The 24,765-nt window shown below is 41.4% G+C and overlaps 1 protein-coding gene across 3 annotated transcripts in view; it reads right to left on the minus strand.

Annotated features, from left to right (window-relative positions):
- Window positions 1–10,165: 10,165 nt before the first annotated feature.
- RPGRIP1L (RPGRIP1 like) overlaps window positions 10,166–24,765 on the minus strand; it is a 478,852-nt gene continuing 464,252 nt past the window's right edge. For 2 of the 3 annotated variants that reach the window (XM_082269856.1, XM_082269855.1), the window contains exons 24-26: window positions 22,173–22,257; window positions 11,663–11,796; window positions 10,167–10,746 (exon numbers count right to left, since the gene is read on the minus strand). In XM_082269856.1, the coding sequence (XP_082125982.1) occupies window positions 10,652–10,746; window positions 11,663–11,796; window positions 22,173–22,257 (314 nt within the window). In that variant the 3' untranslated portion in view covers window positions 10,167–10,651. Of the gene's footprint in view, window positions 10,747–11,662; window positions 11,797–22,172; window positions 22,258–24,765 lie in introns of all 3 variants that reach the window. The other variant, XM_082269857.1, reaches the window with a different exon arrangement.

Below are 24,765 nucleotides of genomic sequence, written 5' to 3' on the forward strand. Positions count from 1 at the left end.
AGTTTGAGATGATTTCAGAAGTCGGTTGAGGAATAGTTGCATCAGTTTGAAGATCATAAAGGGACTGCTAATAGTCTGCAAAGACATTAGCAATGTCCTTAGGGTTCGATAAGATCTTATGCGACTGGGGATGCAGAAGAGAAACCATTTTCTGGCTTATTTGTTGAGCTTCAACTTTTTTAGTCAACCAGGCTCCTACTTTGTTGCCCAGGCCATAGTGTTTGGCTTGGAGAAATTTTAGGTGATATTCATGTTTGTACAGCAGTAGCGACCTTAACTCTTGTCTATAATGAAATATGGTCTAGGTAAGTTGGGGGGTCGGGTTGTCCTTATTTAGGTATTTTTTCAGTGCTATAAAATTAAGCAAGTCTGCAATCTTCTTCTCCCTCTGCTGCTTAATATATGAGGCGATTTTGATCAATACGCCCCTCATATATTCTTTGTTTGTATTTCATAAAGTAAATTTACTTATATCCGGGGTGTCATTATTTAAACCTTTTTATGTTCTTGTGCGATTTGTTGGCACAACTGGTTGTTCTGAAGTATTTTGTAAATATTTTATTATATCTTTTCATGTGACAACACTGAAGAAATTACACTTTGCTACAATGTAAAGTAGTGAGTGTACAGCTTGTAAAATTGCTGTCCCCTCAAAATAACTCAACATACAGCCATTAATGTCTAAACTGCTGGCAACAAAAGTGAGTACACCCTTAAGTGAACATGTCCAAATTGGGCCCAAAGTGTCAATATTTTGTGCGGCCACCATTATTTTCCAGCACTGCCCTAACCCTCTTGGGCATGGAGTTCACCAGAGCTTTTCAGGTTGCCACTGGAGTCCTCCTTCGCTTCTCCATGACGGAGCTGGTGGATGTTGGAGACCTTGCACTCCTCCACCTTCCGTTTGAGGATGTCCCACAGATGCTCAATAGGGTTTAGGTCTCGAGACATGCTTGGCCAGTCCATCACCTTTATCCTCATCTTCTTTAGCAAGGCAGTGGTCGTCTTGGAGGTGTGTTTTGGGGTCATTATCATGTTGGAATACTGCCCTGCGGCCCAGTCTCCAAAGGGAGGGGATCATGCTCTGCTTCAGTATGTCACAGTACATCTTGGCATTCATGGTTCCCTCAATAAACTGTAGCTCCCCAGTGCCGGCAGCACTCATGTAGCCCCAGACCATGACACTCCCACCACCATGCTTGACTGTAGGCAAGACACACTTGTCTTTGTACTTCTCACCTGGTTGCCGCCACACACGCTTGACACCATCTGAACCAAAAACGTTTACCTTGGCCTCATCAGATAACAGGACATGGTTCCAGTAATCCATGACCTTACTCTGATTATCTTCAGCAAACTGTTTGCGGGCCTTCTTGTGCATCATCTTTAGAAGAGGCTTCTTTCTGGGATGACAGCCATGGAGACCAATTTGATGCAGTGTGCGGCGTATGGTCTGAGCACTGACAGGCTGACCCCCCACACCCCTTAAACCTCTGCAGCTATGCTGGCAGCACTCATTCATCTATTTCCCAAAGACAACCTCTAGATATGATGCTAAGCACGTGCACTCAACTACTTTGGTCGACCATGGCGAGGGCTGTTCTGAGTGGAACCTGTCCTGTTAAACTGCTGTATGGTCTTGGCCACCATGCCGCAGCTCAGTTTCAGGGTCTTGGCAATCTTCTTATAGCCTAGGCCATCTTTATGTAGAGCAACAATTCTTTTTTTCAGATCCTCAGAGAGTTCTTTGCCATGAGGTGCCATGCTGAACTTCCAGTGACCAGTATGAGAGAGTGAGAGCGATAACACCAAATTTAACACACCTGCTCCCCATTCACACCTGAGACTTTGTAACACTAACGAGTCACATGACATCAGGGAGCAAAAATGGCTAATTAGGCCCAATTTGCACATTTTCACTTAGGGTGTACTCACTTTTGTTGCCAGTGGTTTAGACATTAATGGCTGTGTGTTGAGTTATTTTGAGGGGACAGCAAAATTACACTGTTATACAAGCTGTAAACTCAGTACTGTACATTGCAGCAAAGTGTAATTTCTTCAGTGTTGTCCCATGAAAAGATATACTAAAATATTTACAAAAATGTTACAGGTGTACTCACTCACTCACTCACTTTTGTGACATACTGTATATATTTCTGCCAGTGTATACATTGTTAGTGCGGGAGCAGGGGAAAATACAGGGTGCGCTGAGTCTGTAAGCCTATTAGTATCTCCTACAGCATCGGGGGGCCTCCTTATAGAACTATTTTGTTCTTACAGTGTATTAATATAAACTACTATAGTGGGTAAACTATCCTAAATAATATAATGTATGTATGTATGTATAGTGTTTGTTAATACCTTCCTACCAGATGCTGAGGCCAGGGCAGTTTGTTTGAATTACAGCTCAACATTAAATTTGCCAGCTATGCTGTTACCAGAGAGTTATGGTATCTTATCACAGCAATTCAGAGTTAAAAAATGATATACAGTTTATCAATAATGATGTGCTAACAGAGTGACATTTTATTAGGTTTAATCGCAAGTGAAAGTTAATGTTTGTAAATTTAAATGTCAGAACAACCCTTGCTCTTCCACACAAAATCCACCATAACAGAGACACAAATAAGTTATTTGGCCCCAATAGTTTTATAAGTATATGCCTATTTTCTATAACCTCTACTAGACTGTACAATACTTTTCTCCCAATGTGTCCACCTGTATGCATACTTCTGTAAGGAATCGTAATGTAATGTCATATAGCAGCAACATGTCTCCCTGCACAACGCATTGTGCTTTGTAGCATGTTTATTAACAGTGTTCTCTTTTCATTTCAAGTGAACACTGACCATGTCTAGCTACTATAAGCAATGCACAGATGACATGAGCAGATGGACTGCACCCTTGCATAAGAATAAAGCCCTGCATTTCATTAGGGGTCAGTAGAAGAATAACATCCCCTATTTTCTTGGTGGTCAGTAGATATAATAAGCCAGAGGGCAAAAAATTCAGGTAAAGAAAGCTGCCTATTCCTTACATCTTTTGCTCAGTGAGATAGGAATAAGGTAAGATCCATGTCAAAGATGTCTAAGCAGACCACCCACACCTGAGGTAAGGCATAACATGCTTGCATGGCTTCACATACATTGATCAGGCCAGGACCCAAAATGACAGCGCCTTTTCTCTGGCTATAGAGTTGCCACATTTTGGTCTATGGAAAACAAAACAAAATGGGGTCCTTGCAAGGTTTTTAAATTAATATAAATAAATTATTATGTGGTAAAACTAAAACAGAGCCAAGAATTCTTAGTTTGGGTATTTTAGTAATTTTTGACCGTAAACAAGCAAATTAAGTTTTACAGTTTGTCCCTTTTAAAATGACACTAAAATTATGCTTCTAGTACAAAACATAGTAAAGGTATTCAATGAAATAAGGACCTTTTAATTGTGTGTATTATTTTTTCAATGTAGCAAAAGAAAGACAAATAGCGGTAAAAAAAATAAAAAGTTAAAGTGATTGTGAAGTCTTGTGTTTTTTGTTTATAAGCCCCGGTTCACACTACTGCGTGTGCGGGGTTCGCATGTCATGTCGGAGCGCACTGCTCCGACATGACATGCGATCAGCTGTGCGGTGCGAGTTTAGCCATACAGTTTGTATGGCTAAATTCGCATCGCACCCGCAGCAAACACGCACAGGAGGCATTTTTGCTGCCGCATCAGGATCGGATCGCACAGCGGTTCACACTTGTGCGATCCGATCCTGTGCGAACTGCACGATCGCACTGCGATATGCGATCAAACTGGGGGTGTCGTTGAGATTACATTGACACCCCCAGCGGATCGCATATGGCAGTGTGAACTGCCGGGGGTGCGTGTGCGATGCGGGAACAGGCTGCGAATTCGCAGCCTTCCCGCATCGCATCAGTGTGAACCGAGCCTAAATAACAAACATGTTATACTTACCTGCTCTGTGCAGTTGGTTTTGTACTGGATCCTCCTCTTCTCAAGTCCCTCTTAGCTGCTCCTGGCCCCATCCCTCCTATTGGGTACCCCCACAGCAAGCAGCTTGCTATTGGGGACACCCGAGCGGAGCTGCAGCTTTGTGTGTCCATTCAGACACAGAGCTGCTGTTCGAACCCACCCCCTCTATCTCCTAATTGGCTAACTGACTTTGATTGACGGCAGCGAGAGCAAATGGCACCGCTGCTGTGTCTCAGCCTATCAGGAGGGAGAGTCCCTGATGGCTGAGGGACGCGTGGACATTGCTGTATAGAGATGGGGCTCAGGTAAGTATTAGGTGGTGCTGAAGCGGCTGCTACACACAGAAGGCTTTTTATCCTAATGCATAAAATGCATTAGGATAAAAAAAAAAACCTTCTGCCTTTACAACTCCTTTAAATTAAAAGTTACAATACATAAAAGTACATAGGGAAGTAAGCATTAGAGCATACTGGGCAAGCGGCTGGGTCTGTAGAGTTCTTAGCTTTAGGAAAACGTTAAGCCTTGCAGATACTCGCTGCACCCTGCACCCTCTGTTTCATAAGCTGCTGAATGGGAGACTGAGATGACAGGTGAAACATGAAGGGGTTTATTTACAAAAGCTAAAGAGTGCACAATTTGTCACAATTCTGCAGAGAAACCAATCTGCTTCTATCCTCAGCTTGTTTAATTAAGCTTTAGCAAAAAAACCTGGAAGCTGATTGGTTTCTCTGCAGAATTGTAACTAATTTTGCCCTCTCTTTAGCTTTAGTAAATAAACCCCTTAGTAACCATTTGTTAGAGCCACATGGTTATTACATTATTGATGCACTAATGCTGTTGGAATATTCCAGGTTTCACTTATAAAGTTCACATATTTAATACTGTTGGGAATAGCCTCTTTTTAATGAAAACCTCAATAAAAGTTAGGTTTTACACCCCAGTGGCTTTTTTGGTGTGTGTGGAAACGCACTTTTGTTATTTTGCAAGATCCTTTGCCACATAGTAGGTTGGCAATTCTTTGCCTAGATGTTCAGGCTTGTTTTTTGATCTTTTAGTGCAGTGTTTTTCAACTGTTTTCCAGTCATCAGGGCACCCTTGAAAAGTATTTTTTGTCTCGAGGCACACCCGGTCTAAGGCTTGGTTCACATTACTGCTTGTCGGAGATGCGCAAAATCGCAAATGTTCCTGACACGCAGACAAACACACTTCTCTTTAGCAGACACGCAGGGATGTCAATAATTCTTAATAGAACCCCCATGCATTGGCAAATGCAATGTGTTTTTGGTGCAGTATGACTTTAAAGAAAGGCTCAGAGACTTCTGTCCTTGCATTTCTGCAGGTAGGAAATCCCATGGAACAGATGGGGGTGCCAGCCTAGGTGCACCGGGTTAAACAGGGTTTTTAACTAAAAATCTAACCAAACCAGGAGCTATAAGCCAAGTAAGCCATATCCAGCGTGGAATGCATGGGAGGCTAAGCTTTTTTGTGAGTAGCCACTTTTTATTACTAAACCTTGTTTTAACCTGCTGAACCTAGGCTGGAGCACCTGTCTGTTTCCTTTTGTTCCCACAGAGATGGGGAGCTGCCGCTAGTATGGTGCTCTTCTACATGTAGATTTTATGGACTGTTATGACTATGGACTTGTTTATTTAGCATTTTAGTTTTTTTTTTTTTTTTTAGCCATCTAATGTCTACTGTGATTTTCCTGCACCATTCTCTTTCTTTGTGTCCTACACACAGCATGCAGCTGCACACTTGTGAACCAAGGGCTCGTTCAACTGTGAGGTTGGCAGATGGTAAAGCCACTATGTTGAGTTGTGTTTTTACCACCCCCAGCTGATGTTCCTTTAGGTGCAGAGGTCATATACATGCTGTTGCCTCGGCAGGAAGTATATCCCCAGGTGAACAGGGCTCTGCTGCAACCGCATGCATACCACGTGGCTACGGCGCGATAATGCTGCATTTAGGGGGTTAAAACAGGAGTTGAGGAGGCAACATAATGTCTCTTCACTGCCTGTGAAATGCATCTGAACAGCAATCCGAGCATGAATTGCTTTTCAGAGGAGCAACAGTTTGTTCCGCTATTGTGAACAAGCCCTAAAAAAGCAGTTCTCATGGTACTGGAATAGGGGAAAGGAATAAATGTGATGTACATACATACAAACATGAACTTTTACATACATATATACACATGTACACACATACAGTATGTATATGCAGTGGGGAAAATAATTATTTGATCCCCTGCCGATTTTGTAAGTATGCCTACTTACATAGAAATTAAGAGTCTATATTTTTTTTATCATAGGTGTATTTTAAATGATAGAGACAGAATATCAACCAAAAATCCAGAAAAAAAAAAAGAAAAACACGATGCAAATGTTATAAATTAAGTTGCCGTTTAAGCTAGTCGAGTAGTGCCAAAGAGCTAAATTTTGGTCTCATCTGACCACAACACTTTTTCCCAGTCTTTCTCTGAATTATTTAGATGTCCATTGGCATGACTGTACTTTCCCTTCTTGAGGAGGGGGACTCGCTGTGTTTGGAGGAAGCAAAATGCTGACTATGACCCTAGGAACACCATCCTTACAGTCAAGCACGGAGGTGGAAACATTATGCTTTTGGGCTGTTTCCCTGCAGAGCTGGAGCTGCAGGTACAGACTGGCTTTGCCGCATTGAGGGGCCAATGGATGAGGCCATGTATTGTAAAATCTTGGATGAGAACCTTCTTTCCTCCGCCAGAACACTGAAGATGGGTCATAGATGGGTCTTTCAGCATGATAATGACCCAATACATACAGTCAAGGCAACAAAGCAGTGGCTCTAAAAGATGCACATTATTAAGGTCATAAGCCCCGTACACACGCACAGATTGTTGGCCATAAATTGTTGGCCAACGTCCGATCTGCCGATTGTAGGCTTGTTAGTATGATGCTTCCGACAACCAACTGCGAATTTTCGGCCGAAAAAAATCTGGTGTGCATGCTATAAAATTTTTGTTGGCCAACAAAGAACGGCCGATTGTTACTCAGTCAGTACAGATTTCGGCAGACAAAAATCAGATGAGCAAGACTGGGCATGCTCAGAGAAGAAAAAACACACTGAAAGTCAACCAGAACATGACATCACTTCTGAAGTTGGTTTTTGTTGGCCAACAAAAGTCCAGTGCAAGTCTAGAGCACATTTCAACCAACAAACAACACTGGACAAAAGTTGGCCGATCAGTTGGCAAAAATCTGTGCGTGTGTAAGGGGCTATAGAGTGGCCTAGCCAGTCTCCAGACCTTAATCCTATAGAAAATGTATGAAGGGAGCTAAAACTTTGAGATGCAAAGCGACAGCCAAGAAACCTTAGGGATTTAGAGAAGATCTGTAAAAAAAGAGTGGACCAAAATCCCTCCTGAAATGTGTGCAAACCTGGTTACTAAAGCCCCGTACACACGTACCGATCGTCGTCCGACCGATCGGCTGTCTTTTGTCCCCGGGCTGTCGTGTCCGCTGAAAAGTGCAAAAGACTGCACACGAATTTTGTCCGCCGACTGCAGAAGTGATGTCATGTGATGGTTAACTTTCCCTGTGTTTTTTCTTTTCTGAGCATGCCCAGTCTTGCAAATCTGCTGTCTGTCGGCCGAAATCTGTACTGACTGGCGAACAATCGGCCGTTCTGGTGTCGGCATACAAAAATTTTAATGCTTGCAAGACAGATTCTGTTCGGCCGAAAGTGCGCTGTCGGCTGTCGGAAGCATCATACTAACAAGCCGAAAATCGGAATCTTTTCGGCCGACAATCTGCAAGTGTGTACGGGCCTTTACTACAAGAAATGTCTTACCTCTGTGCTTGCCAACAAAGGTTTCTCCACCAAGTACTAAGTCATGTTTTGTTTGAGGATCTAATACTTATTGTACTCACTGAACTGCAACTTAATTTCTAACTCTTGTATCATGGGTTTTTCCTGGATTTTTGGTTGATATTCTGTCTCTCTCATTTGACTACTTCTGGGCCGGAAGGTTTTGTCCCTTAATGACCAAGCCATTTTTTCAGATTCGGCACTGCGTTACTTTAACTGACAATTGCGCAGTCATGCGACGCTGTACCTAAATAAAATCAATGTCCTTTTTTTTCCAAAAAATAGAGTTTTTTTTTTGGTGGTATTTGATGACCAATGTGATTTTTATTTTTTGCACTATAAACAAAAAAAGAGCAACAATTCTAAAAAAAAAAAAAAACAATATTTTTCACTTTCTGCTATATAACATTCCCAATAAAATGTTTTTTTAAAATCTTATGCGTTCATCATTTTAGCCCAATATGTATTCTGCTACATATTTTTAGCAAAAAAAATCCCAATATGAGTATATTGATTGGTTTGCGCAAAAGGTATCGCGTCTACAAACTAGGGGAAAGATTTGTCATTTTGAATTTTTTTTTACTAGTAATGGCGGCGATCTGCAATTTTAAGCAGGACTGCAACATTGCGGCGGAAAGATAGGACACCTAACTGACATTTTTGACACTTTTTGGGGGACCAGTGACATTACTACAGTAATCAGTGCTAAAAATATGCACTGTTACTGTACTAATAAAACTGGCAGGAAAGGGGTTAACACCAGGGGCGATAAAAGGGTTAAATGTGTCCCCAGGGGGTGCTTTCTAACTGTGTGGAGGATGGACTTATGGAATCAACACAGAAACCTGTGTTCCTAAATAGGAGGAACACAGGAGCCCTGGGTTCATTGCTGACAGAACAGCAGTCTGCCTTGTTTACTACGGCAGACCGCTGTTCTGTCTCCACGAGGAGAGATATCGGGTGGCCGGCGGCAATCGCGGCCGCCGGACCCGCAGATCAGCTTACCCTGCGGGGAATCCGTTGTTTGCGGGACAGGGCCAACCTGCCACAGTATATGTACATGTAAATAATTATTTTCCCCACATATATATACACACACATATATACTGTATACACACACACAGATAGCCTTTTTAAAATGAGCAATATGGTACCTGCAGTCACTGCAATGCCAGTTCTGCCATGTAGGGGGAGGCGGAGAGCTCAGGACTCTGGAAGACGCCTCCCCTTCCTCTGATCTACACACGACTGTCCAATATACTAATGTGGGAACTCGGCTCTGATGTAAATGCCTCTCTCAGTCAGGATGCCATGGCACTCTGGACGGCCTCAGGAAGCACCCCGGTTGAGAAAGGCTGTTTTAACAGCCCATTCACACTGCCGCGACAGGATTTTGTGGGGCGACCTGTGATGCAAGTCAATGCAAGTCGCCTCCAGGTCGCCCCAAAATAGTACAGGACCCTTTTTCTAAGTCGGAGCGACTTGTGTCGCTCCTATTAGAAAGGGTCCTGTACTATTCAATGGCGAGCAACCGACCGCGACTTGTCAGGCGACCAAGTCGTCTGACAAGTCACGCTAGTGTGAATTGACCCTAATGGAATAATGTTTTGTTTATTGTTTGTGAATGTTTTACACTGTATACTAAATATGGTGTCAACGTTTCTACAATGCAAAAAGTATAATAGTACTCATTTCTTATTGTGAAAATTAGGGTTACACATTTTTGCAACTATAGCCTGGCCTCCGAATGCACCAGGCCCCTGTCTATAGCCTATCTCCACCGCTATACCCATTATGATATCCTCCTATGCAATGGTATGTGCATAAACCAGTAAAAGCTCATTTTATTTACATTTATCCTCCAATTATTGCTGATAGCTGCTGAATGGGTATATGTTACAATATGCTTTAATATGTGTGGCATATCTGTAGCAAGCATGTAATGAAAGTGTATTATAGACAGGAATTCTGTATTAAAGTGGAACTTCATCCCCAAAGAGGAAGTTCTGCTTTATGCACTCCCCCCTCTCCTCTTCTATTTTTGCCACTTTTTTTTAAAGGGGGGGGGGGGGGTACAACTTCCGGTTGGATCGCTAGGAAAGTTCTTCTCCCCTCCTCCTCACCCACCTTCTGGGACACATCACAGGGTGAAAAACATTAAACAAAAAATAAAACATTAATATTAACAAAACATTACCTTTAGAAAAAAATAAAGACAATACTCATATTATAAAAAACAAAGACATTTAATATTGTGAACATAAAAAATGCATTTATAAAACACATTTTTCAGATGTTTTTGTAATTGTAAAAAACAAAGCAAAAAATAATTTATAATTATCTGTTAATTTAGACAAAGCAGCATCATGCACTGCACATAGAAATATAGCAGCTGACTCCAGTCCTGTATGACTATACTATTGACTAATGAAAATTAGATGCATTTTTCTATGGGACTAATAGCAGATGAAAGGAATGTTGCAATGCAATTATATCATCTTGTGCACAGCTCCGAATGTTTGAATGTTAGCACACATTCTTGCATTTTGAATGCTTGTCATACATTTCATGAATGAAGCTCACAAAGCTGCTTTTAGAACTCTTAAATATTTATGTGTCTTAGCACCTGATTGAAAACAAAGAGAATGTGGTGATTAAAAAAAAAAAAAAGCAGGACTGCGAATGCGACATGTGGCCTGGATTTCACTATTAAACTTGCTTTATTATCAACATAATAAATGCTGCTTGTTGGTTTCAAAGATCAAAACTGGAACAGGAGGAAGTAACAAAGTTTTAAAATTTCTTTTCCATGCATAAGCTTGGTTTAATAATCCTGCATCAATGACCTGAGGGCCTCAGCAGCTTCAACTGTCACGGTCATCTTACCAATTATTTTTTCTCCAGACATGGAATCATAAACTGGAAAAACAGGAAACAAAAAGAAAAAAAAGTAAGAAAAAAATCCAAGTGTACAGAACACATAGGCTGTCAGCTACATTTTGTTTTGATTTACAGGATAACATCAACCAGAATCAATATTATAGTTTATACTGAACCTCTTATCTAAGTTCAGTATGTCTTGTCTATACAGGCTGGTATGTATTCCATCACAGAACACTTTCAAAATTAATCACCTGGCACAAACATTTTTTTAATTCATAGTAAAAACCTATAGACAGGGTGCACAAAAAAGGCCTAACTGGCAGAGTGGTGAGCAAACAGCCAAGGCATATGAAACATGGAAAATACTAAATCAAAGCCGAATACCAAACCTAGGTTTCCAAATACTATAGTGTCCTACAAAGTTTTCCATCCATTACACCCACAAGACAAGAAACTGCATGGTCACAGATATGAGATTTATTAACCACTTCTGGACCAGAAGATTTTGCCCCCTTAATGACCAGGCCATATTTTGCGACTTGGCACTGCGTTTCTTTAATGGACAATTGTGTGGTCGCGCAACACTGTACCTAAATAAAATTGATGTCCTTTTTTCCCCACAAAGAGAGCTTTCTTTTGGTGGTATTTGATCACTTGTGCCATTTTTATTTTTTGCGCTATAAACAAAAAAGAGTGACAATTCTGAAAAAAATAAAAAAATGTTTGAAGGTTGAAATGTGGCGAAAGGTCGCAAAGTTCAAGGGGGCCGAATACTTTCGCAAGGCACTGTAAATCAAATTCACACTTCAACAGACATGACTGTTATTAAATCACTACTAACTTGGATGTTTACACAGATTATTTTAATATAATCCTGAAATTATTAGCAATTATTTCAGATACTATTCTATTCTACAAATAGTGTAGATGATTTATGATAAATGAAACCTACTTTTAATTTTCTGGTGGATGATGTCTTTGCCACTCTGTAAGATTTCTTTCAGGCTGATAATACTAAATCCAATATCATCACACTCAAGATCTTGTTCATCCTCTGGTGGGTCACTAACCACTGTGAATTTAATACTGAAAACAAAAAAAACAAAACCATAAAAAAGGAAACAAAGAAAAAAAAAACTGGGGTACCAACCAAAGCCTATCAAAGTATAAAACGAATAAATGTAAATGTCCTAATTCATAAAAACATTTTCCCTAAATAAATAAAGTGCTAAAACAATTTTAATGAAATTAAAAAATGTATTATGCAGAGATACTAACACAAAATTCACATAAATGACAACACATTATTCTATAACAGATAAAACAAAATACACCAAAAAATAAAAAAATATACAAAAGAAAAAGGTATACAAAGGAAGTTAATACCTAGGGTGAGCCAGTCATTAGGAAAGAAAAAAACATTTCAGAAAGTAATTTCAGATTTTAAAGCATTATTTGTAAGAGGCTATAAGACATGACACTTCAATTCAGAGCTGACACACAGTGCCTTGAAAAAGTATTTACAACCCTTGAAATTTTCCACATTTTGTCATGTTACAACCAAAAACGTAAATGTATTTTATCGGGATTTTATGTGATAGACCAACACAAAGTGGCACATGATTGTGAAGTCAAAGGAAAATGATAAAGGGTTTTCAAATTTTTTTACAAATAAATATCTGAAAAGTGTGCATTTGTATTCATCTCCCCTGGGTAAATACTTTGTATAACCACCTTTCGCTGCAATTACAGCTGCAAGTATTTTGTCTCTACCAGCTTTGCACATCCAGAGAGGGATTTTTGCCCATTCTTCTGCAAAATAGCTTGTTACGGAACAGGGTACCCCTGAGCAGGTACCTCCATTCACAGATGCTCCTAGTGCTTCCCGAGGGCTCCAAGCACTCCACCAGACACCGCAAGCACTTCAGACTCCACGAACCGACGCAGCTTGGTTAGGGTCTTGGCATCTCCTACCCACCCTGGACCAACGACAAGGCTCCAGGTTCCTGTGGGTGAACCTCTCTTTCCCCAGAGAGTGCAGCAGAACAAGCTCTTACACAAGCTCTTACAAGAGCTTAGTGATTCTCTAAGGGAGTATGGAAGACCATAGCAATCCCTGCAGCAGATTCCCCCAATAACGAGACAAAGCTCCGAGTTGAGGTTAAAACAGGAACAACAACATTTATTGGAAGAACACAGCACACTTTTATACAGAAATTGGAACATCCTTCCCCCAACAACCGCTTTCCCATTGGTCAATTGTAAAGTACTTGCAGTTCCCAATAAGGTCCTCTCCAGCCCATGCAAATGAGGGCTTGAAAATGAGTCAACAGTGATTGGTCAGATAGCTTTGACCAATGCAAGGAGACAGAAGCCCCAGGGGGCAATCAATGTAAACTATAGTCAGACACAGGACAATGGTTCCCTAACGAGCCCTCAATACACATTACTCTGAGTGTCAATACCTCCCTTAGCAGACAACAGGTCAGGTCATTAGCACACCTGACAAAAGGTGAATGGGGGGCCACCTTAGACAGTCTGTCTCCTCAGAACTTCCTGGGATGACCATATTAGGAGTTGACTTCCTGTTCCTTACAGTTTACAGGAATATGTTTTAGCTTCCAAGATAGAGGCAAGACTCCATTATCCACATGGGAACCCAAATACAGTATTATGCTTTAAAATATATAAAGTTACTTTTTATACATTAAACATAGACATGTTACATATCCCCAGATAGCTCAGGTCGGAGTGCAGATTATTAGGTGAATAGCACTCAGACCCCATGAATACAGTTTAATTGCCATGGAGCCAAAGTCTTTTAAAGCCTGGTCCATAGTCCAAAGGCAGCAGGCGGACAACCAGGCTCCTCCAATGCAATGGGGCGAGATTGGTCTCGTCACATAGCTCAAGCTCTGTCAGATTAAAAGGAGAGCATCTGTGAACAGCAATTTTCAAGTCTTGCCACAAATTCTCAATTGGATTTAGGTCTGGACTTTGGCTGGGCCATTTGAACGCACGCATGAATATGCTTTGATCTAAACCATTCCATTGTAGCTCTGGCTGTATGTTTAGGGTCGTTGTTCTGCTGGAAGGTGAACCCCCACCCCATTCTCAGATCTTTTGTAGACTGACATGTTTTCTTCTAAGATTGGCCTGTATTTGCCCCCATCCCCCCATCAACTCTGACCAACTTCCCTGTCCCTGCTGAAGAAAAGCATCCCCACAACATGCCGCCACCACCATATTTCATGGTGGGGGTGGTGTGTTCAGGGTGATGTGCAGTTAGTTTTCCGGCACACATAGTGTTTTGCTTTTAGGCCAAAAAGTCTGATTTTCTTGCACATGTTTCTTGCACATGTTTGTGCATGACTAATAGTTGTCCTGTGGACAGATTCTCCCAATTGAGCTGTGGATCTCTACAGCTCCTTCAGAGTTACCATGGGCCTCTTTGCTGCATTTCTGATTTATGCTCTCCTTGCCTGGCCTGTCAGTTTTGGTGGACGGCCATGTCTTGGTAGGTTCGCAGTTGTGCCATACTCTTTCCACTTTCGGATGATGGATTGAACAGTGCCCTGTGAGATGTTCAAAGCTTGGAAACGTTTTTATAACCTAATCCTGCTTTAAACTTCTCAAAACGTTATCCCTGACCTGTCTGGTGTGTTTCATGGCTTTCATGATGCTGTTTGTTCACTAAGTTTCTCTCGCAAACCTCTGAGGGCTTCACAGAACATCTGAATTTATACTGAGATTAAATACACACAAGTGGACTCTATTTACTAATTAGGTGACTCCTGAAGGCAATTGGTTTCACTAGATTTTAGTTAGGGGTATCAAGAGTAAAGGGGGCTGAATACAAATGCATGCCACACTTTTCAGATATTTGTAAAAAAAATTGAAAGCCATTTATCAGTGTCCTTTCACTTCGTGTTGGTCTATCCCAATAAAATACATTTACATTTTTTGTTTTAACATGACAAAATGTGGAAAATTTCAAGGGGTATGAATACTTTTTCAAGGCACTATATATGCCATAAAGACCATTACCATTTCGCTTAATGATTTCATCATGTCACAATACAATAACAATTCTGTAGTTCTGTTTCCTGAAACACTTTTATAAAAAAAATTCAGATTACTAACTTCAAATTTAGTCTATCTAGCTACTAGCAGTTATCCAGTTTTCTTGCTGAAAGGGTTATTACCGCCTCAAGATACAAAAAAAATGATGATCTGTTATTTATTTATTTCTTTGACACATTGATTAATAGGGAGTGTGTCCCACAAACCCTTGTGTGACCTGACTTTGGATCAAAACTAACCACAGTAAAATGCTGCTTCCTCTGTAAAATGTGGAAAACACACACCCTTGGTAGCTTATGAAATTTAAGAAGGGCTTTTAAGAGTAAGAAAGATCTATGTGTTCTTTAAGCTGTATTTCAACATCCAGGCTCAGCAGCCAAGTTTTATTCCTCCTTTAAAACGCTTAATTGCAGGGCAATGCATAAGATGCCTTGAATTTGTGGTTTGTGTAACAGTCAAACTCCATTTTGGGCTGGCTTCAGCAGCAGAATGTAAAGCATGGTGGATTTTGATGTTTCTTGGCACCATAGATCAAACTATGATCTGCTTGTAAAGATAACTGCTTTAACATTCTGAATAAAGCTCATTGAAAATTTATTAAAAGTAGACCTTGGCTCTTTTGTGTAAACTCCAAAAGTCTTGTTCTAAAAAAACATTTTTATTCATTTCGCATTTCGGTAAAACACTTCTAGTCTTTCCCTTTAAGAATAAGGAACCATATGCTTTACTGCTGTCTGTATATGTATTGTGGTAAGAAAAACATTTTGCCGGTTAAGGCAAATAAATTTGCAGCTCTACCATGTACCCAAAATGACAGGAGTTAAAAACAGGGACACCACACAGTCTTTCTTAACCTAATGTAATCCCATAAATTTAGTTTTATCGCTGTCTTGTGGTTACATTTTGTACAAATAAATAATCTTTGGAATAGCTGGATTGCAGTAGTCTCACTCAAATCAAATGCCAGTATGGCTGGTAGCCAAGACATTAGCAGAATAAAAACATTATAAAGTCCTTTCAAGGTTTGTAAGTTACATTACAATGATAATGACGCTTTGCTGAAAAATGGTAAATGTACTTTTTAGACCACAAGACGGTATATCAACCAAATTGCTGAAGGGAAATCCAACAGCTCTCACTTTTTTTTTTCTGGGAGACGTTTTAAATAAAAATTGAAAGGTCTGGTGTATATAATTGATGAAACTTTCTACCCGTCCTCCCTTGTATCAGTATGACAGCTAGGCAACTAGCAGTGTCTGGACAGTTGAAAGAAAAATGTTGACTGCCACCAACATTATTGTTCCAACCAATTTCTTGGCACTTATTTTTATAAGCTTTATTGTGTGTTATGTATTATTTTCTACCTCATTTTGACATTAGTAATACACTAAACTGATTGCAAGGCGAATCCAATTTGTAAGTAGAATTCCACACAAGTGATTTCTTATAGCATAAAGGGTTGGGTTCTCTACTAATGTAACATAAAATACTACAAGAGCTCTCAGGTTTGAACAAAAGTAATTCTTGTCTTCAATAAATCCAGGTACTTCTTGTAGTTGGTGCTCCAACTAGACTGAAATCACAAATTTTCCAGTACGTTTTTCAATTCCCAATCAAAATCAAGCAGTAATAAAAATAAAGTTAGATACAAATCAAACAACTGTACCACAAATTTATTGCATTTAACTTGCAATCAGAAATAAAAGATCAAAATGTTAGTTATTTGATGACCAATAGCTCCTTGTGAAGTATTGAGATAACAATAACTGATAAAGCAAATTTCACACTCACCCCAACTAAAACAATCTACCAGTAGTGGTGTTTAAATTGTTAATCAACTTTGCAAGAGTATGAAAAAATTAATTAGGGTCCCCTGATGAAGTCAAGTAATGACAATGGGAGCTGACAGAGTCCTGAAAAGAGAGGAAAGATTGTGTTCCAGCAGAACATACCAGTGGATTTGCTCCTGGGTGTCCGCCAGTTTAAGTAGTGAATTGGTGGACACTTATGTGCTCTGGAGTTATTTATATACGATGATCTTGTTATGCTTTAAAGCAAAAGATTTTTTAATATATGTTGACTGATTTTAAACAATACAGAGAGCGCTATGGCTTACCCTTTTTTCTTTCTGAGTTTACTCATTGGGATTTCCACCATGCTGTTCGTTCTGAGACAGGACGAGTTCAATCCTCCCTTAAAGCCTATCCCTGCTTTTTTAAGGGACCCTGCGCAGGTAAAGCAGGTCATTTAGGTTTCTGCCTAGACTCTCTTCTAAATTTCTCATCAGGAATAATTTATACATAAAATAACCACTTGAGTACCAGCGCTGTTTTAAAGATGGTTTTAAAGCGGTACTTTAAGCACTTCCAGCCCAAGGATGTCATATGAGCTGCAGGCATCATTCCGATATCATCTTTTGCAGCCAGCAATTCCCTGCACCATAAGAACAATCATAGCGGCAGTTCAGCCGCTTGATTGTTCTTACAAGCTCTCTGATTCTTCTATGGGCGAGCTGGAGAAGGAATCCGGCGGCGGCAGAAGTTCACCATAATGAATGCCGAGGACCAGATGGCTCTCAGAGGCCCGGGCGTGACAGTTGTAAGTACTGCCTTGATTTCGGCTAGAAAGGCTGAGATGTTTTTTTTTTTTTTTTCTTTTTTAATCTTTAAATCTTTTTTAATCAGGCTGGGCAGTGGGCACTGGATCATCAGGCTGGGCAGCGGGCACCAGATCATCAAGCTGGTCAGCAGGCATTGGATCGTTTAGCTGGACAGCAGGCAGAGGACCATCAGGCTGGGCAGCAGGCAAAGGACCATCAGGCTGGACAGCAGGCAGAGGAACACCAAGCTGGGCAGCAGACACAGGATCAGCAAGGTCAGTTGGGTCATCAGGCGCAGGACTGTCAGAGGCAGGCCTAACCCCATTGGTAATTATAGAGGCAAGCCTGAGCAGATCGTCTGGCGTGGAGGTAGACTGAAGCAGATCGTCTGGTCTGGAAGCAGACTGAAACAGATCGTCTGGCGTAGAAGCAGACTGGAACAGATCATCTGGTGTGGAAGCAGACTAGAGCAGATCGTCTGGCGTGGAAGCAGACTGGAGCAGATTGTCTGGAGTGGAAGCAGACTGGAGCAGATTTTCTGGCATGGAAGCAGACTGGAGCAGATCATCTGGTGTGGAAGCAGACTAGAGCAGATCGCCTGGCGTGGAAGCAAACTGGAGCAAATCATCTGGCGTGAAAGCAGACTGGAGCAGATCATCTGGCGTGGAAGCAGACTGGAGCAGATCATCTAGTGTGGAAGCAGACTGGAGCAGATCGTCTGGCGTGGAAGCAGACTGGAGCAGATCGTCTGGCGTGGAAGCAGACTGGAGCAAATCGTCTGGCATGAAAGCAGACTGGAGCAGATCATCTGGCGTGGAAGCAGACTGGAGCAGATCATCTAGTGTGGAAGCAGACTGGAGCAGATCAGCTGGCATGGAAGCAGACTGGAGCAGATTGGCTGGCTTGGAGGCAGGAAATGATAGTGGCAAGATTGTGTGAATTGGAAAAAACTTCAGTTTCTTTTTGGGTTTAGCCATTGAAGCTCTACATGTGAATGCAGGGCTGTGAGCAGGGGGTGCAGTTGATGGAAGAGAAGAACTGAGAGCAGTTACTAAGGAGGATTTCTGTGGGATTGCTGCAGGCAGCGGAGAAGAGGTCATCTTCAACAGGTTAAAGGCAGGGTAGGTGCAGTGAGTGGAAACAAGATACTGACATATAGGAGTTTATTTACTAAAGCTAGATAGGGCAAAATTAGTCACAATTCTGCAGAGAAACCAATCAGCTTCTAACCTTAGCTTGTTTAAGCTTTAGCAATAAAACCTGGAAGCTGTTTTTTCTGCAGAATTGTGATTAAGTTTGCCCTCTCTAGCTTTAGTAAATAAACCCCATAGTTGATAGCAAGGTATACTGGGCTGCAACTGTGGTTGCTGTGGGTGATGGAGAGAGAGATACTTAAGAAGCCGGGAGTCTAGCAGCAAGAATGGGTTGGTGCAAGCTGACTGAGACTGAGTGCAATATATCTGACCATGCTTGTAGTTATGGTTGAACAAAATTCAATTTACACTCTGCTTGTCTGACTACAGACTGCACTGCGTTAATACACTCCACTAGAACCTGTTGAGAACATGCTGAATAGTGCTAAAAAAAATAAGCTGAGTCATCCTCTAATAACCATACTAGTGATTCTACTTAAGCCATACTGAAGAGGGGTAGAAAAGTCATCACTCCCTTTAGGTATACTGGACAAAGCCAACTCTGCACAGACTTGAATCAATGGCTGAACGTCGTCAAACACTACCCTGCCCTGATCTAGGGAATGAGCAAGACAAGTTCATTCTAACAGCTGATCTGTGGCCCACTTCCTCAATATCTGGCAGCAGTATTCTCTTTCCTCTGTCACTAGCAAAGAAAAGTATATAACCTCCTCAAAATGCATCTTGCAACAACGATAGCAGAGCCAAGATGGCTTCCCTGTGCAGCCACTCTTGGTCTGGACTGGCCTTGGTGTTATGTTAGAAACAGGTGTGACCAGAAATGTGTGGTCTGCCACACAGAATACCAAGCACAAGTAAAGTGTAAAATAATATAATTTATTTTAAAATAAGTAAATGCCAAATATAAATGCACCTCCAAAATACCAAAACTGTGTAAATCAAACCAGACAACCAAACAGTGACACACAATGAACAACTGCTCAAACCAAGTATATACAAGAAAACAGGATAAGCAAAGCGTAGTCGTAACAGAGCCAGGGTCATACACGGGAGATCAAGCAGAGGGAGCTGGGGACAAAGCAAAACAGGGAGAGCGTAACAGGAGACGGAGCAAACAAGTAGTAAGGGGTCATGCTGCAGGGTTGGGGGTCAGGGTCCAGAATCAGGATTAGGATGCAGGAACGCAGGTCAGGGGCACATGGAGAAAAAAGCACCAAGGCAGGGAGGAATTCCACTCAGGGGGCTGGGAGAGATAATGGTGGCCGATATGTCCATATACTTATGGGTCCAACCAATTTGTAATCTCTTTCTCCAACATATATACACATCTATAACAAAATCTTTCTCTCTTTATTTTTTTCTTTTGTCTCTTCATCCTTTTTTTTTGTTACTGTTTGTTTTGTCTTGTCTGTTCTGTGGTTTCTGCTTTCATTTCATTTTAATTTTGCTTAATTTATTTTATTTTTCTCTCTTTCCAAGCCTGAGACCAATATAAACCTGCTGACATAGGTAGTTTTCAGGTATAAAAAACGCTTGAAATCACCATAGGACTATGATCTGCATCTACCATATGACTGGCCGGGCTGGACATGAATGTTCCTCTAATACAAGCCCCATCTTGGTTTGGTGCTTTTTTTTTTTGCCCATTGTACTGTGTTTTGTGCTTTGACGTTCGCTACATGTGCAATGACCGTGGGAGTATCTGTATTGTTGTGAGTAATGCCGAATTTGCACATCGCTCTGTCCCCTGTGTGGTGCCGCCTGGCACATGGGGCTGCTGGACTTTTTCATTTACATATGGAGGGTACGGTGGCCTGTCTCTTTTGGCAATGGGCTGGCTGTCATCTCCCTTGTGTGCAGTCTCCAGTCCTGCTTCCATTCATTGCCGTTCTCAGCCCGTGATTGGTCGCTCTTCCGCATGCCCGCCCTTTGCGCTGCCCATAGACATGTCATGCGCCGGTGGGGGTGATGCTACCCCTTGAGCAGTGGCCGAGCCCTCCCATCAGCCTTGGCACTATTGGCTGTCGCCACAGAAGCTCCCCAAATAGATACGGATTGGCTCTTTTTTAAGCCCTGGCTTCCTATATAATGCACTTAAGCCCTGTGCAGCTTCAGTGTGGTCTGGACAGCAATTGGAACACATATACCTTTTTGACTGCAACTGTGGTAGGTGTTTATATTCCCTCCTCCTGCACGCATTGTTTTTACTAGTCCTTTGCAAAAGGATGATACTTATAATTACTTATACTTTGTCATGTTCACCTTTTGACTTTAATTCCATCTTTAGCTTATCCTCACTTGGACAGACTTAGTCAATATGTGACCGAATGCCAATCCATTTATCGGCCATACATCTATAAGAATACATCTATGTCCTTTTTGCTTACTACTTTAGATGGAAGTGTTTTTAAACATCCTATGCCTGAATTTCATGTTGGTAACCAGTATCTCTATTTTCTAAAATACTACATGATAATTAATTTATGGCTTGTACCTATTATACATATTTTTTATGCAACCCTTAGGTTGTCTGGCTAATCTGGACCCTACCTTGCACCCCCATTAGTATCACCCTTCTTGGTGGGGATTTTGGGCGGGCTGACATTTTTTGGGCTGACCTCTAGGTCAACACAGATAACCTTCTTGCCTATTGGTTTTAAATACTTCTGGGGCTAATCTTGTATGTAGAGCATCTCGTCGGAGTCCGGTTGGTTTCATTTCATGGTGCATATCATGTCCTTATACATTAAATGCCTATACTTATCTGCTTCTATGTCCATATATCCTGTCTTTATTACTCTGTTTTGCATTTTAGAACATCTATGTAAAAATATATATGTCAGCATCTCTGAAGAAGAGCACAACCCCAAAGTCTCGAAATGCGTCAGTGTCTCACCCCTTGTTTGTTGTTCATCATAGAGGTTCTTCTTATGTCAATGTGACATTGTATCCACATACATGTTAGCTCTAATTTCTTATGTCTCTGTGTCCCTTCGGACAATTTTACTGTTGTCATCAATAAAACCTATTTTAATATATACGCATATACTCATGCCCCCTTTTTCGTCTGTTGTCCGATATTGCCCACAAAAGTCCCACTTGTTGGAGGGTTTCCTTTTTGTTCTATTCTGATAGGGATGATGGCATTCTTTCAGCTCCCCACCACCTTTCTTAAGGCAGGGAGGAAGAGCATAGGCAGGGTTTAAATACACTTTCTGCAACCAGCATCAGGTGATGACTGAGTAAATGAAATTATATGAGCTTCTGGCTGCTGAGGGACACCTGCTGGAGGACACCTGAACCACAGCCGATCTGGGAGCCACAGTGCCACCAGCAGGTGAACCATTTCCTGACAGCCGAGACCCCCCAAGGAGGAACACTTGGTTGATGTGGACTTAGCTAGAGGCAAACCAGAGTCAGCTTGAATCATCTCAGAGAGAGATTGTACGAATTCCAGTTTCACTGCAGCCCCAGATGATTGAGCAATCTCTAAGCCCTGAAGCAGGAGCCTTGCCAACCCTCCTGTGCAGTGCTACTTTGCACTTGCAGAGGGCCGTTTGGTTCCCAATGTCTTAAATAACTATGGCAATGCTCCTAGTTTGCAGAATTTATTAGGAAATCATTACCTTCCACTGCTGGGGTCTGGATCCTCCAAGAGAGTCTTTATGGAATCTCTCCTTGATTGGTTGTTTGCTTTATCCAAATGGACTACTGCAATGATGCAAGAACAAAGAGTGTTAGTGAAGTTAATGAATTATAAAACATGTAGCATAATTAAAGCCCAAAGCCAATATTTTTTTTAAAAAACTTACAGCATGGAAAAGATTTTTGTCCGTGACCCCACAAGGGAGAGTTTCCCCTGTTTAAAATGCCAGGAGAAGGAATTAGGAGGCTCATTGTCACCAGTACAGGAAGGAGACAACAGCAATAAAAAACACTTGTAGACATTTCAACCCTTCCTCGGCCTAATTAAAATGTGTCTCTGTGACCTATTCAACAGATCATATTTTTAAAGGGTAATCTCCCCAATGGGGAAATAAATAAATAACAATGAAAACCTGACAAAGGCTCCAACAATGTGGCTCTCTCTCTAAAAAAATAAAAATAAAAATAGCTTTGGCTGGAATCAAGCTTTAAAAGCAGCTCAAGGTAAATAATCAACAGAGTGACAGAATGGAAGGTTGTAAAACAGTATGTAAAGTACATGTTAATATAAGGCGGATGCCTGGAAATATAACCTATGCTTCATCATCTTGGTTTCAGATTTCCTTATACAGAACCATGTGGTGACACCAAATGGAAAGTGGTTGAGCTGATAGCTACATGTCCTAGAAGTTCCTTCTAATAAAAATCCAGCAGTAGTGTATTCAGGGGCCACAGAAATGGATGGCAATTGGCATACTAAAGAAAATAATTTTGGGCATTACTAGAAGTACAATATTTAAGCCAGCTATATATATGAAAGTGTTTTACATGAAGGAACAATACACAAATAATGGGATACAGTATTTCTTGTAATATTACATGGCGTAAGAGATTTTTGGGGAAAAAAATGTTGGTTTAGTAGCATAGATTTATTTTTTTTGGTTCATAAATTTTTATTGAATAGGCAAAATTTTAAGGTACAAATACAGTTGTAGCAATATTTCCAGGTCTGGTGCCTGAGGTGGGGGGTCTGCCATCAGTACCGGTAACACTTCCAACGCATTTTAGTTGCGAACCCAGGTGTGAGAACTGAGACAATGACCATTCCGGCATCTTTGTTTTTTTTGTTTTATTGTATTTAGGGGATGGGAGAAGGGAATGAGTGGGATACTCCTCTGGCTCTTCTAGGCTTAACTGGGACTTAGTGAGCATTTTTTTTGTACTAACGCTTTCTTGCTGCCAGCTGAATGTCGACCAGAGCTTCCTGACGCTTCAAATGCTGCTTGACTGAATTAGTGCTGGAACCTCGACTTTAACTTGTTTGTTAGCTCAGAAACTCTAGGACTGTAGAACTCTTGACTCCTGATACTTAATTTAGCTCAAAAGTCACTGAACAGCTCCCTCCAACCCTTTACTGGCTGAGGTAGCTCCTTGTCACTCCTTGTGCTGCTGCAACTCTCAACTCTGTACACTTCACACTGTACACTGACTCTTCAGGGCCCAAACTGCAGGTACCCCCTCTAATACTTCAAGGGTCCTCTGAGTAGGCAGACCTTTAACAGTTAGCTGACTCCTGGATCCCTAGAACCTTCTCTGGAGTGGTCCCCTTTGACACTAGACAGACCCCCAGGGGCAGTCCACAGTACTCACGACCTTTGTAGGCTTTCCTGGACCCCTCTCTCTCTCCGCTGGTTCTTGGCACACCGGATCCCCTCTGCAGCTCAGCTCCGCACTCTTTGGATTCCCAGGCCGCCACCCGGGACAACCGCTTCCTCTGACAGGAGGAGAGACAGCCGTACTCTCCCTCCTGGGACTCTGCTTACCGCCAAAGACGCTGTGTCATGCGTTCCTTCAGAACTTATACCCACTCCCAGAATCCTCTGCGGCAGAATCTGCCTTCTGGGGTAGATACAGGCCTGAGTGTGTCTCTGATTTGGTTTCCTCCACTGTCCAATCAGAATCCTCTCATGGAGCCAGTGGTGAGATTCCCCTCTCATCAGACACATCTGGGAGACATGACAGCCAGCTGAAATCATGGCCCTGCTGTTAGGCAGCCAAGGCCCACTATACTTTTACCTAGCACCTACCTGTAGGGTGCTACACACTGATAGAAAAAGAACATGGCATAGACACATTTAACAACTTGTACAGACAACTACTAGAGCTACTGCAAGGGGTATCGTGTTATTCTGTCCCTATCTTTTTTTTTTTTTTTAATTTTTAATGATTATCTTTGTGTTTTTAGAAACAAACAGTAATAAAATGTAACAGGGCATAACATACAGATAGCAAAAACTTCCAAGATTGCATGACAAGGAAGCTTGGTAAATGATATAAGCAAGACATTGCACATGCACATAAATTAACCATAGTTGCCATGTTGTCCCTATATTTTTATGAGAGATGTCATGGGGGGAGGGGAAGAAAGAAAAAAAAAAAAGGGGAGAAAACACTGGGGGGAGAAGTTAAAGTTTCCCCTGTCTCTTCTCTGCCTTCCCCTCAGTCTCCTCCTCTCCTGTATATATTTTTTAATCTATTAAAATATACATCATATGTTTTATCTGTAAAACCAGC

Source organism: Pelophylax lessonae (genome assembly GCF_965119305.1).
Source record: "Pelophylax lessonae genome assembly, chromosome: 10".
In the NCBI taxonomy this organism is placed as follows: Eukaryota; Metazoa; Chordata; class Amphibia; order Anura; family Ranidae; genus Pelophylax; species Pelophylax lessonae.